This window comes from Thalia democratica, chromosome 2 (genome assembly GCF_965202585.1).
Source record: "Thalia democratica chromosome 2, ktThaDemo2.hap1.1, whole genome shotgun sequence".
Lineage (NCBI taxonomy): Eukaryota > Metazoa > Chordata > Thaliacea > Salpida > Salpidae > Thalia > Thalia democratica.
The window spans coordinates 73,461,324-73,480,331 of NC_139166.1; the positions used below are offsets into that span (position 1 = coordinate 73,461,324).

Sequence of the window (19,008 nt, forward strand, 5' to 3'; positions counted from 1 at the left end):
TAACTATTTTTTTTATTTTTTTAAATGTATGTGTAAGATAGTAAGAGATAAGGGTTTAGATTATTAATTTTTGGTAAATGGGTTAGTAGGGGAAAGGGGTTTAAATATCATTAATGTACTGATGTATCATTATTTTAACTAGTTAGCATAATATTAGGAGTTGAAAAAATCTAAAATTTTACTAAAAATACAACTTCTTACTAAACTTAATCACTTTATCATACTTAAAAATAATTATTTAGCTTTAGTTTTTTATATTTAAGACTTTTCATTTCAGTTTTAATATTGTGCAAATTATTTTAACTTTATTCATTGGAAAGAGCAATTTTAAAGCTTTATATAATAAGACTTTATGATTGATATTTGACTCTTAGAAATAAAAATAAATAAGTTTTTGTAATAAAATATATAATATGTATAAATATACTGTACTACAATAAATAGTTGTAAACTGCTACAGCTTATGTCACTCGTGTAAAAATTTATGATCTTTAATTAATTTTCTAAAGTTTGCAAACTGTGTAAAGTAGATCAAAGCAGAACCTATTTATATGTTCAGATGATCAAGTACTTCAAACTAGTATTATTTGATAAGACCAATCAAATCTGTTTAAATGTGTTTTAGTATTTAAGCTAAAACCTTTTGATAAATCAGCCCCCTCAGATCTGTTTTACGTTTTGCAAAACAAAGAACAATTTTTTTTTAATATTAGGCTAGTTTTTATCATCTGAAATTTAGTTATTTATCATTAAAGTCTTTTTTTTTAAAGAACTAATTTTTATTGTTTATACAAATATTATTGTAGTATTATATATTGATAACAGTAATGTTTTCTGTTTTGACTTCTACTAATCCTTTCTTTCCAAGTTTTTATAGTAATGCTAATAATTTGTTGTATTTTTACATTACATTATGAATTAAGGACACATTATTATTCAAGTTGTAATTTGTAATTATCAATATTATCTGAAGATTACTATATATATTTGGACTATTTTAATTCAGGCTAATTTTTCAAGTAAGCATCTTCATATTTTTTTTAACTTAAAATGATTCTTACATTAAGCTTCTTTGTTTAAGCTTGTACTACACTTAAAAAATGTTAAGTCAAGACAGTTTGCTTGAAACGTTTTCAAATCAATTGTTTTTTCAATCTTGCTTGTTCTAACTAATTTCTAAATGTTGAGAATGTTTACTAGGCTTTGAAGTTAATCATTAATAGAAAGCACTAAAAGTTTCACATATTATTAATGGACAAGTTTTAAAACACAAATTAGTTAGTTTTTCTTAGAAATTTTTGGAGAATTCGAGTCTAATTGCATACAATACCATATTTAACTTGCATAGTTAGCTTTACATTTTAAATTACAATTGTAACTAGATTAATTGAAATAAATTGATAACACTTTTCTAAATTATAAAGTGAAGTTGTGTTCAATGCTATGTTATTAGTAGTAATTAATGTATTTTTGCATGTAAAAAGTATACCTACTTGCAAACTGAACTTTATTATTAGAATCAGGCTTGTCACTTTACCTGAAAAACCTGGAATTTGACATTTTAGGCAAAAATAACCTGGAAAAACCTAGAGATTGAGAAATTTTGATAAAACTTGGAATTTTGATCAAAAAACCTGGAATTTTTTATAATATCAAATTTTCATTAATACAATTTTGATTTGACACAAAAATATTTCATAAATAAGAATTTTTTGTCATCATCAAAAATTTTTTATTATAAAACACATTTAAAGTAACTTTATAGTATCTTTTCATTTTTTTTATGCTATTTAACACAGTTTCTTATAAAGAAATTAACTTAAAACTAAAATGATACCCAAAAATGTGTAATTTAAAAAACCTGGACGAAATTTGTAAAACCTGGAGAAAAAATTGAAAAAGCAAGTGGTAACCCTGTAGAACTATAGTAAAAAAATTAGGTTTTTATAGTAGATAGTTTTTTAAGGTGAGTGTTTAAATGGTTGGTGTTACAAAATCAATCAAGAAGAACGCAAGTATCTCACGCAATGTCGTCAATAATATGATAAAGAACTGTATTGTCAGACCTAGAGACTGAAATTTACACCTAAATAATTTCGTAAAAACTGCATAAAAATTTATTAGTATATTTTTTAAGTTCAAATATAAAAAGTATTATTTTAGCATAATTTAATTAAACTTTTTGACTATTTTAAAGTCAATATTAGTTACTTTTTTAAAGAATTTTACACTTAAAGTTATTACTTTTGTTGAAGTTGTTCAGTTTCATGAATTCAATAATTTTTGTAAGTAATTTATATATTTTTTATATAAAAGATACATTGTTGAGCCTGTCTTGTATTGTTTATATAAAGTAGTCTTAAGAAGAAAAATTAGTTGTTATTTACAATATATTAATCAAAAAACATAAGACTAAATTATGATTAGTAGTACCAATAAATAATGTTTACCACCATACATACCTTACAACTAGTTAATATATCTGGTAAAGCTGTCACGTCTAATGGTTAGCAAGAGATTAACTTGTGTTTTTTTTACATTTCAGAAAACAATTTTTAGTGATAAATGATAAAATGGATGAAGAAGAGAAAGTTATACAGAAAATTTTAAAGCAAAGGTACGAATTTAGTCTTGGCACCCAATTCTTCGTTAAATGGAAGGGACTTTCAAAGTAAGTTTACAAATTTTATATGGAATCTGCTCAGTTCGAACCCGCACACAAATCCCACTTTAATAGATCCGAGAACCGCTTTCCGACCAAGGGCTAGGGTAGCAATGATACCCCTAACCAAGGGTGGGAGCTGTATGCGGGTGAATTGTAAGTACATTGTTTTGTGTGGCATGTTTTATTGAATGATGAAAGAAAACAACTCAAAAGTTTGGTCTACGGTAGGGGTAGTGGTACGTACGGCCTGCTAGCCGGATCCAACCCGCAGGACGAAAATGACCGGACGGCGAGTGAAGTGACCGCCCCGGGATGGTCGATGTTAAAGTTTTTATAGAACTTTGTATCATATGTCTACAAAACAAAACGTAACAGTTAGACATTGAAACATGTTAGGAGTTTTTCTTCTTTAATTTTGAGTTCTTTTAAAAGCACCGTTTTGTCGTTTTTTATTTGTTAAAACTCGTTTTGAATACCATTTTGTCAAGTTACTATAAGAAAAGTGTTTTTTAAATCTGATATGTTACATATCCTTATTTAGCAATCTACCACGTCAATGTCATTCATAAAAAATAGACAAACAAAAAATGACAGTTTTTTCCGAAAAAGTAGTATGTAATTTATGCTAATATTAAAAAAAGTAGTTTTTTTATAATTTTCCAGCTAGTAATTTTCATCCAAACTACTAAACTGTACATTTCAACAAAGTTTAGGGAAAGTTTTGAGGCGTCTTTGGGACCTTAAAGCGCAAATTTGGCAACATTTAGAAACTAAATAAGTGTATAAAAATTCACTTAATTTCCAAGTAGGAATAAGCTCTCAAATGTTGCATTCATGGTAAATTTGTTTAGGCATACGAAAGAACTGAATACCAAACAAATGGGTAAGGGTACTTTTGCTCATGAAGTTTACTCTGTAGTAATGGCATTAAGTTTAAACCAGGGTTTCCTAAACTTTTTTTCAAGATAGCCCTTTGAAGAGATTAAAAAGACTATTGCTCCCTTCAACAAGCCTACCAATTAAAATACCTAAGATTTTTTTTTATCATTTTGCTCTTTATCTGCGACTCAAGAATATCTAGTGTAAGTTTCAAAATAACAAAATTGCCCGAACTTTTAAAATCGCCTTCCCCTCTTCTTTCGCCCCTTTACTAATTATTGCCCCCCAACTTACTAAAGTTGCCTCTCGGGGGGCTCTACCGACCAAATTGGGAAAATCTAGGGCCTAGTTTAAACTACCTTTTTACCATCTCAGTAAGATTAACTTGACGCATTTTGCAACACTAGCAACTACATAAACTAAAAAAAAACATTGATATCAAGTTTCACTTGACAATGAGTTTGATATGACGATGAACTTCAGTAATACAGCACTATCAAAAATAATATAAATAAAAGAATTGATAATAACTTTTTCAATTTAACAAGCCAAAGTTTGCTTGAGTAGTTTTTAGTAATCAAGTTATTGTATTTATAAAATTAGTATTAATTTTGCCAATTATAATAATAAATATATAAATCTGAACATTTGTTAAACGTTAATTTAAAATATCATACTCGACAAATTCTTGTGAAGAAAATTATATGGTTTCGAAGTAGTGAACTACCAGACCCATAAATTTAGTTTCCGGTCGATCCAAATCGTCTTTTAAAGTTAAGATCTAGCTGAATAATAATATATATTTAGGATCCGTCCAGATCCGGATCTAAAAAGGAATTATCCGGCTTGATTTGTTCACTGGAAATAGTAGATTGATAATTTAAAATACTCTGGCTCGCCAAAGACTAATTTTTTCCGGGTTCTGCCCGCCGATTAAAAATGTTGCCCATTCCTAGTCTAAGGTGTATTAAGGAACCTTTCGTTTACCGATTCGTGCACCAAATGCTTTTAAATCTTAAATTTAAGGCGTCAACTTCAAAAAATTAACTCGTTTAACCAATACCTAGTTAGATGGTAGAGGCTGTAAAAATAAGTGTATAACTTTTGTATAAACGAATTTCGTTTTGAAAAATCTATTAGTTTAAGCACCATGTTAAAAGTATTTAGTTTTATAATCTTTCAACAGGGAGCACAACTCGTGGATCATTGAAAACGACTTCGACGTATCGGAAGATTTGGTTTCCAAGTTCGAAAGAAGGGAAAAGCGTGCTGCTGCTAAAAAGCGAAAAAATGTCAAAGTGAACAAGAATTCAAACAAAAACGTAGCAATGAGTAAAAGGATCAAGCTGCAACAAGATGATAACAATAAAAAGCAAGCAGAGCAGTGTGTACCAAACGTTGTTGAAAAAGTTGTTGTTGAGAATGCAAGTTTAAACGACAAGATGGTGACTGTTGTTGATGAGAATGTAAATTTAAATGTCCAGCTAATTGCTGATGTCAATGAGAGTGCAAGTGTTAATAACAAGTCAATTAATCAAATGATTGTAGCAAAGAAACTACTAGACTCGGAGGTACCGACCTCAAATGTTAAATATTTTGTTGATGAGAACACAAATGTAAACGACCAGCTAGTAACAGCCAAAACATATCCTTTTGTTTCTAATGATGATATAGATGCTGTCTTTAAAGACATTGTTAGCTCAGACACTGACTACAGAAAAGCCATGACAGCAATTTCAAACTGGTGTGGATATGAGTGTCTAGAGATAATCAGCAAGACTAAAAAACAAATGTCAATACTTGCTGTTGATAGAAGGTCTATGCAAAACAAATTAAGTAAAACTGAAAAAGAAACGTCAACACTAGCTATTGAAAAGTCTGTCGAGAAAAAATTTCTGGTAAAAGTGTTCAAATGTGAAAAAGAAGAAGTTGGAGAATTTTCATCGAACTACCTAAACTTTCAGTTCAGATTTCTCGGAATGGAAGAAACGAAAAACAACACATTCGACCTGCTCAACCACGCGGCCTTTGAAAGCAATTTTTTCATCGTCACGGAGTACGACGAAAACTTCAGCGCCCTCGACGAGTGCGTGCGTACCAAAGGGTGTTTCTCTGAACCCAGGTGCAGTCGCGTCAACGCCCAACTGAACCAACTGTTAACCGATCTGCACGACAACGGCATGTTTATCTGCGATCTAAACCCCAAAAACGTTCTGTACAACTACAGAACCGAAGAAATAAAGCTGACAAACTTCGAAAACTCCTTTGTGACTTCGCAGGAGCCGTTCGAATCAGTCACGCTTACGAATCTTCCCCCCGGACCCGTAGAGCTGTGCAGCCCGGAGCAGTGCGCGCGCCTCGCCGGCCTGCAACTCGATCCTCCGAGGGCGAGGGACGTCGACATGTGGAGCAAGGCCTGTATAATTTACTATCTGTTATACGGCGAGTACCCGTTCGACACCATGCCGGGTGTCATGAGCGAGGATGTTAAGTTTCATCCTGGTAGAAGGATCAGCGAGCCGTTCAAGGATTTTTTGGCGAGGATGCTCGCCAAGGACTGTGAGATGAGGCCGCACAATCAGTTTGACGAAGAAGATTATTTTTTTTAAACGTGTGTGACAAGCTTATGACTTAGTAAAACTTCTTTTTTTAACGTAAAATTATAAATTAGAATAAAACATAAAGTTGTGTATTTCTTTTTTTTTTCGATAACAATATCTAAAACTAGAACATTTTCAATTGAATATTAAATAAGTAAAAACTAGCTCAATTGAAACAATTAGCTATTTTCTAAAAAATTATTCATATATTCTTTTTGTTTAATTGATTGTTCATTGCTTAAGATTTAGATATTTAAATGATTTAAAAAAACTATGTGTAATAGCTAGTAAGAAACTTAATAGGTATGTGGTGTACGACTCGTGTGTGTTGTACAACAGGTGCTTAGACCAAACTTTTTGAGCGCTTGATTTTATTTTTTATAAACAATATTTAGGGTTTTAAACTATTAAATAGTTTTTAAAGATCTTGAACGAAGAAAAAAATGATTTTTTTGATGTAGTAAGAGCTTTTTATTATTTAAAAAAGATTCTATTTTGCCTGTATTTTGTACAAGTTTCTTGGTCGTTAAATAAAACAATTATTTGAGTTTTTTGAGTGTTGTTGTAAAACAATGTTTTGTTATTAATAAACCATTTCATCTTCCCTTTTTTGTACATGTTGTACGTTCAAAAGTATATATACATATTTTATAAAAGGCAACAAAAATAAACAAAATATATTTTTCATTTTCGTTTAAAGTTTAAAACCAGTTTACTATTTTTATTATTATAAATTATAAGTTATTTATGCCTAAAGATAATCACTTCTAATAGTGGTATTTTATAAACAAAACAACGAACGAAAGCCTTATAATATAAGTTGAAAGTATAGTATTAATAAGTAAACTTTATTAAATATGTATGTAACAACAAAAGTACGTTTTCTTTTTAATAGAAAATAATTTACTAAATTAATGCAGGTTTTACAAAGATTAGTTTTATTTTTGAAAAATATTTTATACTTTCTTAACTTTATAAATATTTTATTAAGACTAAATTTAAATAGATAATTAAAGTACATAATCAGTATTTTTTTTTGATAATATTAAAAACTAGTGCATTTTTAATTCTTTACACATAAGTTCGCGAAAATTAGCTCAATCGAAACAAATAAATACTTTCTCTAAACTTTTTTCAAAATTTTCGTTTGTTAAACAGTTTAAAAAAAATTTTATATTAAAATAAAACAGAACTTAAAATTAATTAGTAGATTCAAGTATTTTTTAAGTTTACTATTGGTCTAAAAAGTTTATAGTAATTACTCTTTGCCTTAGAGCAAAATATTTCTACCGTAAATTTAAACGAACTTTCAAATACGATAAGTCCGAAAACTTGACAATAAAAAGCTGTCAAAGAAAATTGATAAGTTTTCCTCCCAGTTCCAATTCCTAATAAGCATAAAAGACGCTGCTTAGACGCATCAATTAAAAAAAAATATTATAACAGTCAACAACAAATAAACCACAGTCAGTTTTGAAAACAATCAAGAAACTAAACTTTTATCTCATCGCAAGATAATGTATTACCACCAAACTTGAAATTTAAACTTTGACGTTTGGAAGCTCTTATGGTAAGTAAACATACATACTTTATAGTTTTTAAACTGAAATTAAAACAGAGTATTGTTTTTTAATTAATGTTCTGAATAAGTTCTGAGATACAAACACATTACTTTCTATGTTACTTTTAAATGTTTTGTTTTTGCAAGCTATTCTTAACTTTAGACTTTAAAAACCAGAAATAATAATGAAAGTAATGTTTAGTTTTTTTTTTAATTTTTCTAACATTTTGAAAACTGCAAATAATTGTACTTGTTTTAATTTTTTACTAATTTTATGTACTATTTAAATTTAAATTCGGAAGTCAAATTTTGAATAACTATAGCTGATACATTTTTCTAAGGCATAAGTAAAAGTATATTTTTTAAATCCAAAATACCCATCACTTCAAATATTTTTTGCTGTAATAAATTCTTTTACTGATTATATATAAAAAACATGATGTGCCAAATCAACTTTGTTTGCTTAATATGAAATAAATAAAGTTTCACTTAAATCAACTTATGCTAAAAGTTTAATTAAAATAATAAAAAAAACTTTTTTCATAAAATATATTCTTAAAATTAAACAATGTGATAGGATAATATCATTCAACTTAAAAGTTAGTTGTTTCAGAACTAAACTAGTTGCCGATGGCAAATTTCAGTTTCTAACTAAAATGGTATAAAAGTAAAATTTAAACAGTTATTAAGTAATAATAATGTAGACAATATTTAAAACTTTATTAATGATGAAACTGTTTTATTTCTAAAGGTTAAAGTTTATTCCGAAACAAAGGAAAACCACAAAATTCTACAAAAGTTTATCAATAAGTCAACAAAAAAACGTTCATATAATTGTTTAAAAAAGAGCAAACATGTCGTGACGTATTTAACGCATCAATTATATTTGTTTTAAAAATAAGCGCTTTACAGAAAACTCAATCAATTTAAAATATTTGCTCGTTTTTGAGTTATGACCAAAATAAATAAAAGTTGCATAAGCAAAAACAAACAAAATGCTTGATTATACTGCATACTTTCGAAAAATATTTTCTGTCATAGGAAAACAAAAGTTTAATTGTTAAAAAAAAAAGATTTTTTAACTTTAAAACAGAACACAAACTAGACCGACTATGAAACTAAGAATATTTGAAACAGTATATTTAAACCCGCTACTAAACTAAATGCACATTTCTGAAATATTTTAGTAAAACACAAACTATAAAAATTTGTAACAGGGATTAAAAAGTAAATTGCACACAATAAACTGTTTCATTTATAATAAAGTATGTCATATTTACACAAATAGTATTTAAATTAGTCAGCTTTTAAGCTTTATAAGCGATAGCTTACTAAAACTATAGAAAGTTATATATAAATATTATATACAAGCTTCAACTCAAACTTTAAAAGTTTGGTGACCAGTTTTTGAATTTAAATTTATTATTTAACAATTTAAAATTTATAACTTTAAACCTTACAATTAAAACAGTTTTTATTTAATAATAAAGTATCTCTTTAAGTTAAAACAGTTTATTTTTAATATCAAAGCATTCTATAATGCTTTAAAAAATGTTTACTATAAAAATAATATACACCCTTTAACTTGTTTTTTCAACAACTTTTAAGCATTGTTTTGCCTTCTAATAAGTTCATGTTCTTCTACTTGTAATTCTGATTTTGTGCTGTCATTTCTCTTCTTGTTTGGTTTGTCACTTAGCCAACAAACATCGTCATTTGCAAAGCATATCCTAAATCATTATTTAGTTTCAAAACTTATCACAAATTTCAGATTTTATCAAGTGTTATTGAGAAAATATAGAAAAAAAGTAAGTCACTCTGTTTACTACTAAATAACACAATTTTAAACTATTGTTCCTTATAGGTGTATTACAGTTGTTATATGTTTTTTTAAATATAAATGAACAGCGATCGTAGGCAAGTATAAAATTACTACTTCATAAGGTCGAAAACCAAAGTTTTTAAATATAAATGTTTATTGAAGTGTTTTAAGTTTTTTATCTGTTCAATGCCTACGTTAGTACTTGAAGTCTTAATAAAATAAAAAATTATACACAGCTAAATAAAAACTAGAGTAAAATAGTCTATTAATCCTGATTTTCAACCATTTGTTTGTTTTGTGTAAAATTAACTGCAAAAGTAAGCTTAAGTTTTGTATAAGCGTACATTTTATGGTAATAAACTCGAACATATAAATGTTTTTCTAAACTGCAATACAAACGAAGCTCACATGTAAACAACAGCCGCTACTGCTCCTCCCAACAAATCAAAAAGCCAGAAAATCCAGTGACCGCTCAAATCTCCCGCCAAAATTGCAGGGCCGAACGCGTTAGAAGGAGAGATGCATGACACTCCTACTATTTGACTGATAGGAATATTTTTATTAATTTTAAATAAACATACATTTGTATTTATTGAAAAAAATTTACTTTGTTAAATTTGAAGTTTTGTACTTACTTTTGTAAGCACAAAACTAATGGAACTTACAAGTATTTTGAAAATTAAGGTTATTAAATTTTTCATTATTTTTAAAACAATATGTTTTACTTTTTTTCTGATACCTGAATAAGTAATTTGTGTATTACGTAACGAAATGTAGAAAACTAGTTTAATACTTATTTATTTAAAAGTTAAAATAAACTTATATATAAAAGAAATACTTCTAAAATGTTTTTTTTTAAGAAACTCATGTATAAAAGGAAAACCATATCAAAAAATGAAATAAATAAATAAATAAATCATCAAAGTATTAACGAAGAATAAGATTTCAAAATTAAACAAATTAAAAAAAATATATTTATTAAAGTTGGAATATATTTACAAACAATTTAAAAGTAATTTATTAAGGATTCTTTTGAAAAATGTGTATAATAAGCCCGATGTTTAAAACAAAGAGTAGAAAACTTGAAAATATAAAACCATTTTTTAAATTTAAACTAAAACTTGTCGGTATTTTCTTTAAAAATAAAATAAAGTTCAGAAGGATTGAAAAAATTAATCTACAAAAATAATTTTCTATATATGTGTACTTAATATACTTTTAAAAATGATAAAACTTGTTGTCTAATTATTAAAGAATTTGTTTATCACCTGGTAAGAATTCCCTGAAAAACTGTCAACCCGATCGCCAATGGACCCAGCGGGTTGTCGAAAGTGGTGTCCATGGCGATGCACATTATGAAAAAAACGAGGAACCCCGTCGTCAGGAACTCGTTGGTTGCCACGGAAACCCACGACAACTCGGTGACGTCGACCGCCATGTGACCCGGTTGCCCGCCGCATATCAGCTGTTACGTCATAAACAATAAAAAGTTGTAACTTTACTAAAAATTGGTAAAATAGCTAAAGTAAACTTTTTGTGTTTAAACTTTTTAGGTTTGATTTTAGTTTTACACTGTTTTATATTGAGTGACTAATTTAAATTAGTTGTTATTTAAAAAAGTTTTTTTTATTATGTAAAACTTTATAATACAACATACAGCATACAGCTTATAAAAACAGCTAATTAAAGCTAAACTTAGTCATTCTATCACTGCAAACTTTAAACTTTCAATCGTGAAAACAACGAACTTTAGCAGCGAGCGCAGCGGCAATCGAGCCGATGCACTGAATTATGACGTAACAAACGAACTGGAACACTTTCAGTTTTCCCGCCACCAAAAACCCGAGCGACACTGCAGGGTTGAAGTGTGCTGCCCTGTTGAACGTTTTATTGATTATTTGTATGATTGTTTTTAGAGTTAAGTTAGTAAGATATACTTATAATAAATTGGGCAAGTATTCATGTGTGTACAATATTTATGAACTAAAACACATTAAAGTTAAATCCGAAAAAAACAGCTGTATTTAAAAAAAACATAATTCGAAAAATTCTGTATTTTGAATAATATCCTAAGTAAATCAGTTGTACATACAGCAGTTTTTCATTTAAAGGTTCTTTAAATGTTTATTATGGCAAAATTGGATAAATAATGAAATCTTAAAAAACTAGAAGTACAGTACAAGTTAATTTTAATACTAAACTCTTTCGACTTTTTTTTGATAAAAGCATACAGTTATTTTAAATTAATAATCGACTTTAGATCTAACCGCATAAAAGTTTAAAAGTCAAATAATAATAATTTGTTCATCAACATAAAAATTCTAAAACAAACAGTTATTTGTATCTAACACTATTCAACATACCCTAACTTCCAGGACCAGATGATTTGCATAAATACAGAAGTTCCCGCCTGAAAAGCTGGCATCCAAGTGTTCTTGAAATAATCAGGTTCCTCTGATATTTGAATAGCTGATGTTTCATTTGAACTGAAAAATGTTTTATTTTTATGTAATTGTATAGAAAACTATTTATTCTATTATTGTTACAAAAATTATACTTAATATATTTTAGGAACAAACGATACGAACTTGTTGTAGAAATTTTGTTATTAAAAAATGTGGAGAAAACGTTTTTTCTAAACAACTTACGTGTTTAAAAAAGTAGATTTTCTTAAAACATAAAATATACTTAAGGCTTATTTATACTGTAAAACTTAACATAAATTCGTTAAAATAATATCAAGTAAAACACAGTTTGATTTCAAAATACAAACTATCTATGAAAACTTACAATTCTACAAGAAAGAACAAATATAAAAAATAAATTAAAACACCCAAGATAATCTTAAAAGTCCTACTGACATTTTTAAACATAAATTTATCATTATAAATATTAAAAACTTGTTTAGAAAATATTTTTCTTTAAAGTTTTATATTTGGTAACTCAAAAATAAAGATACAATATTAAGTAATTTAAATACAATACAAATTTTGAAAATCATCACTACAAAAATTAACGACCTCTTAAAATACGTGATATTTGAATAGATTGTTTCAAGATTGGTTTTCGCTTTCAAGTTTTATAGGTGCTTGATATTTACATAACAATTATGACGTAATAATCAATTTTAACGATCCGAAACGAGTTTACACTTTCCAGAAGGTGTTTTTATTTTGTTTGTTATTTATTAAAATTTTATGATGTACATGATGTTTTGTCGGTACGTTTTCTTGTAGGAATTTTTTTTTTTGAATACGATAAAGCCTTTATTACTTATCGTAAAACTGCTTTACAACCTAGTTTTAACCCTTTCTGATAGGACAAAATATTTGCCATTTATACTTATTTTTACTAATAAGCAAAATTTTGTTATTTTACAACATTATAGTAATCTAAAAAATCATTTAATTGGCTTTCATTTGTAGTTTCTGAACTTTTTAGTATTTAAAATTTAAAAATTATAAAGTTAAAAAGAACAATTTGTGACAATCTTTATTTTATTCTTAAAACCTAGTACAGAAATATTGTATCTTATATCAGTATTTGGTGTAAGTGTTAAGTATGAAATAAATAATAATTTATGAAAAAAACTTTATATGTAGTTGACTCTTTAAAAACAACGCCTTTCAATTAGAAACAGCTACTACGTATTTTTTATATAAATTTGATTTTTTATATTTTTTATAAGAGTTATTAAAGTATTAAGCTACTAAGTATTACTATATAAGTAAAACAACTTACAAATTGTTCACAATATTACTTTCATCATTATTCTTAGGATATGTTGCCATCACTCCCCAAAAGGTGTGCATAAACTGAGATATAAATTCAACCAGGTAGGGTATTAACACTTTTCTTGAAATTGCCATAATTACTTGTTTTTGTGAAGTTGAATTTAATTAAATTTAATTTAGACTTTTCTGTAAAAGAATCGTAAATGTAAGGTTTCAAAACTTTACACAACTATAAATAGTAAAGGAAAATACAATCGGTTACTTAAGTTAAAAACTAACAAAATTAGACTTATGATAGTTGAGTTAATTAGTGATGAGTTTTTCTAAACCTAATAAAAATACTAGCTAGTTCGTTTTAATAGCAGTTTTAACTTTTTATTGTAACAATTTAATTACAAAATTTTAAGTAAAACTGAACAGTCAAATTATGAAAACTTAAATAAAAAAATTTAAAATTGTAAATTAACTAAATTTAATTAAATTTAAACTGCATATAAAACAAAAATCATATGCTTGTTTTTGTTATTTAGAGTTTGCAAAAATGTTACTAAATTCCTAAAATTGTAAGTTTTTTATTTATTTCAGACTTACTTTTTTGTAACATAAACAGTTTTACCTTAGTTTGTTTAAATGAGCAAAACATACTAATTATAACTTTTAAACAATTAAAAAATATTTAATAAAAAATAATCTTACACAATCAAATTAAACAACTGAACTGAATCTAAAAAATCCTATGTTCATTTTAAACTTAAAAGTCTTTCTAATATAAAATCATTTACTACAATAATATAGTTGTCTTTAAAATATCTACCTATAAGTATTATTGTTTAAGGTTAGTATGTAGAAAAAGCTTTAACAACTTATAGTCATGTTGTTTGTCGTTAATTTTGACTAAACCTCTTTATCTTACAAACAACAACGAAACGCCTCAAGGCATTCATGCATCAATCAAGTAAATTTAGATGAACTGGCAATTCGTTATACTGTGGAAATTTTGTTTTATGAATTAACAATACAGAGTCCTTAATCAAAATGATTTATCAGTTTATTTTATAAATAGTTTAGTACTCGTGTTATACTTTTTATCATAAAATAAGTTGAAATATGACACAATTAAATGTTATTATTTGTTAATGAAACTGTTTAATAAAAAGTTGGTAAGTTTAATGAAAAGTTTAAAAACATTTATAACTAATTTATAATATAAACAATTTCAAAAAACTCAAAAAGTGTTCTCAAAAAAATATAACTTGTGATTTAATAAATAAAATGTATTGATAAGTAAAACCTAATTGAAAACAGCTCAACTCAATAATTGACAGATAAAAATAAGTTTAGACTTGTTAAAAACAAAAAAAAATACTTCGTTTTTAAACAAGCAAAACATAAACAATTTTAAAATCATCTCTAAAAACAAACATAGTATGATACAGTTTAAATAACTCCGGAAAAAGAAGATTTCATTGTTTTAATACTTATAATAGTAACAATTGTATAATGAAAAAATAAACTTTATATTTGTTAGCATATAAGTATGCCCTTAAGCTTACATTTTTGATGAGCTTGAAAGTAAGTAATACCTTTATTTTTATGTATTATGATATTTCAATAGTTTTAAAGTTTATTTTTGCTTAAGCAAAACAAACTAAAGTTTAAATTTTATTTAAATAAAACTTTTCCTTCAACTTAAATAAAAACATATTTGCTTAAAGTAAACAAGTTCAATTGAAACAATAGAAAATTTTTGGATATCGGCGTTATTTTGCTTAAAACATATATTTGATTATTTTTGTTTTAAAAACTCAAAACTATATTTTACTCTGTATTTTGTGTACTTGTAATTTAGTTCAAGTTACTATTGTTTCGTTATTTTTATATGTTCTAAACAACTAAAGTTTTATTTAATAAAAATATCGTTAAAATAATTTACTAAATTTCAAGTTTTAATAAACTCGGATGAACATAACTAATTTAAAATGTTGCAGTTTAGTTCAGGTATTTAATATAACGTTATCTTTTAATTAAACATGTTGTCAATTTCTTTATTTTTTTTTTGTTATTTAAAACATATTATTTTTTAATACTTGCGAGATAGATGCGCTTCAAAATTTTGGTGGTTTACCTAGATGGCTAATTAGAAGTATTTTAATATTTAAAAATGCATGATCGTATCTAACTTAAGTTTTACATTTCATTTGTTTTGAACTTTTTCTAAAGCACTTCTTTCCATTAAACATTTATACTTCAGTAATTCAAAGTTTTTATTACAGATAAAACTTAGTAAAAAAATATTCTTTTTTATTTAGCATACTTAAAACGTTAAAAAAGTATGAGAAGATGTTTTTTTATTATAGTAAAACTTAATTGCATCTAAAAGCTTCTGAAAATACTACTTAAATTTTAAAGAACAATACGAATTTCTTAAACCTAAATACCTTTTTGTTTTTCAGTAAATTAAAAGCTATTATTTCAACTATGTTTTCTGTAAATTTTAAAGCCTGAAAAAAATTAACATATGAAGTAAGAATTTTTTAAAAGTTTATTTTTTTTGTTATTACTTTAACTTCAACAAAGTATTGTATTTTAGAATAAGCTAATGTCATCAACAAACAACATAGAAACAAAAAATTAAGCATAAAAAAGTTACAAAAATCCAACTTTACATTTAAAACAATCAAATAATTTAATTGTAGTTAAAACTTCAAACATTTAGAACGAACAGCCTTAACAAAGTAATAGAACTAAACAAAAAGCTATAGCTTTGTACAATGAAATTATGTAAACAAATTTTATTCCGATTTTTTTTCCTCTCACATCAAGGTAAACAAAATATTTTAGTCAGCATTTCTGTATTGTTTACATTTATATTAATGTAATTTTGAAGATAAATAAAAGTATACAATAGCATTTTTTGTGTTTAAAATAAAGTTATAACGCCTTTAAGTTTAAACATGTTGTTAAAGAAACAATAAATCTGCACAAACCAAACAATTAAAGTCATGAAGTTTATGAAGTATTTAAAACATACATATCAACATAATCTGCAAAAATGTTCAAGCTAATCATTCTTGAATATATTAGTCAAAAAATTAACTTTAAACAAGTGTATAGTAAATAAAACAGAACAATAATAGGAGCTGTGAAAACATTTTATTCTAAAAACTTTATTGTATCAAATAAGTGTAGTAGAACCAAATGTAATATTCAATGTATATAATGAGAAAGTGCGCTTTACTGCTAAATACAAGCTTTCAGCTATTTTACTTGAAAATTTTATTTTATGAGCTTAACAACTTTGTTTAAAAGTTGTATAAAATAAATTTAATTTATTCTATAGCTTGCTACAACTTTACTTACGTACTAGACTAAAAAAAAATACCTTAAATGTACCAATTATAAACAAAGCTATATCAAAACTAACGAAAAATGTTTTTTAGTGCACCAGGTCCTCGACCGAAATTTTTGAACGTATTTTTTGATGTTCAATAAACAATTCTTTGGAAAAGTTTAAAACTATTTTTAAATGCTAATATGCGTGAGAAACGATAACTAAACAAAATATCAAATTATTTCTTTCGTTAAACTTTTTTAATAGCATATGCTTATTTCTTGAAATAAGTTTACCATAATAAACATAATAGTTATGTTTAGTGCTTCCCTTGCATGAGATTAACACACAATCTATAGCATAAATATTTTATGACTTAAATTTGAGTAAATAAATAAAATATTATTATTTTCTGCATGTCAGCACTATTTTAAAATTCAATTTGAAAATTTTAAAGGTTTGTCATAGCTAAGCACAAACAAATAGTAAACACTAAAGGCAAAGTAAACAGAAAAGTTACAAAACGTCAACAAAACATTTGAAACTATCAACTAATTACATTTTAGTCGAAACTTAAAGTATTTAGATTGTACAGTTTCAACAAAGTAATTAGAACGAAACAAAACGCTACACTTTGTACAATGAAATTATGTAAACAAATTTTGTACCGATTCTTTTCCTCTAAAATCAAAGTAAACAAAATGTCTTTGTCAGCAAATTCGTATTGTTTACATTATTATCAACGTAATTTTGAAGATTAACAAAACTGTACAATATGTATTTTTTTTGTGTTTAAATTTTAATCATATCCCCTTTAAGTTTAAAAAAGTTGTTTTATAAACAGCATCTCTGCACAAGCCAATATTAAAATAAAAAACAATTCATGAGCTGTTTAAAACATACACATTACATAATCTGCAAATTAATTCAAGCTACTTACACTTGGATATGTTACTTAAAAATAAAATTAACTTTTAACAAGTGTAGAACAAATTAAACAGAATAGTAATGCTAGTTATAAAAACATTATTTTGTAAAAGCTTTATTGTATTAAATCAGTGTAGTAGAACCAAACGTATTATATGTTGTTTATAAAGAGAAAATGCGCTTAACAGCTCAATGTATAGTTTCAGCTATAAAATTTAAAATCTTTATTTTACGAACTTGTTTGTTTCGTAGTAATATTAAGAAAACCAAAGTTAATTTTTTATAATATTTTAATTATAATTTTTTAACGTAATAGACTTAATGAAATGTTTTATATGTTTTATTTCTAAATAAAACCATCTTTTCAAAAATGTAAAAAAAAATTACATAATGACCTGCGTAAAAATAACAACTAAACAAGATATTGAATTATTTTAGCTAGACTTTTTAATAGTATATGCCTATTTCTTAATAATATTTTTACAATTATAAACATAATTTATGTTTAGTAACTCCCTTCAATGAGATTGGCATATATTTGTTAGCATAAATAATAAATGACATATATTTGAATAAACAAACTAAATGAAATTATTTTTTTGTCATTAAAATAAACATATATCTGCATGTCAGCATTATTCTGAAATTAAACTAAAAAGTCTATAAAGGTTAGTCATTGTTAAGCATAAATATTAGTAAACATCGAGTACGTAATTTTGTATTTTCTTTAAATTAAACACTTTTTTTAATTACAAATGACATATTTTATTAATTTAAAAGTGTTTTATTTTAATTTAATGCACAAACAGAAAAGCTTTTAACTTAAGATGTCGTAAAATTCTGGTTGAATACTCAAAATTAAAATAATCTTGTTTTTTGTGATATAAACAAAAAAATTATTAGTCATAGCTTTGCTTTAATTTCTTTTGATAAACTTTGTGTTTTATCTAAGAACGTTCAAATTTAATAGATAAAGCTAAAATAACAATTCATATAAAATAAGACTTTTCTTGTTTTTAATTGTAGTTTAAATTTATCACTTAAGAAAATAAAAGTTCTGACCGAAAGTAAAATATGGGAAAATTAATAAAAAACTTAAAGTATTTTACAATTTTTTTTTCCAAAAATTAAAATAAAAATTGATTGAGCAATGAGTTTACTAAGCATGGAAACTTTGACAGTAAGTAAAATGTTGTTTGCCTTCTAAAAAATTAACGAAAAGTATTCAATTTATTTATATTTCGTAGCTACTTGTAAATAGTGAAAGTCTATAGCATTTTACGAAAAATACTTGGTACATCTAAAACATGAAATTGTTCTACTTATTGGTTAGTGTTCTTGAGATTTTAATAGTATCTGTACGTTTTTAAAATAAATTTCGTCTAGTAACTTATAACGTAGTTTCAAAGTTGAAAATGATGTTTAACTTATTTGCTTAAACGAATTCCTTTAGATTTTTTGATACCTTTATTTTTTGCATTTTTAGAGA

At 25.8% G+C, this 19,008-nt stretch overlaps 1 protein-coding gene across 1 annotated transcript; it reads right to left on the reverse strand.

The window, feature by feature from the left end:
- Positions 1-9,308: 9,308 nt before the first annotated feature.
- LOC145828929 (aquaporin-like) lies at positions 9,309-13,396 on the reverse strand. The gene is made up of 6 exons (XM_082936674.1): positions 13,269-13,396; positions 11,891-12,013; positions 11,276-11,402; positions 10,796-10,992; positions 9,936-10,070; positions 9,309-9,435 (listed from the first exon to the last, which is right to left on the reverse strand). The coding sequence occupies exons 1-6, from the start codon at positions 13,394-13,396 to the stop codon at positions 9,309-9,311; spliced, it is 837 nt and encodes a 278-aa protein (XP_082792800.1).
- Positions 13,397-19,008: the final 5,612 nt, after the last annotated feature.

Excerpts from the sequence above, each read along its gene's own strand:
- LOC145828929 (XM_082936674.1), bottom strand. The coding sequence starts at position 13,396 with ATGGCAATTTCAAGAAAAGTGTTAATACCCTACCTGGTTGAATTTATA. Across the intron at positions 11,403-11,890 it reads ATCTGGTCCTGGAAGTTAGG|GGCAGCACACTTCAACCCTG; the intron begins GTATGTTGAATA and ends AACGTTCAACAG. Across the intron at positions 9,436-9,935 it reads GTAGCGGCTGTTGTTTACAT|GATATGCTTTGCAAATGACG; the intron begins GTGAGCTTCGTT and ends ATAATGATTTAG.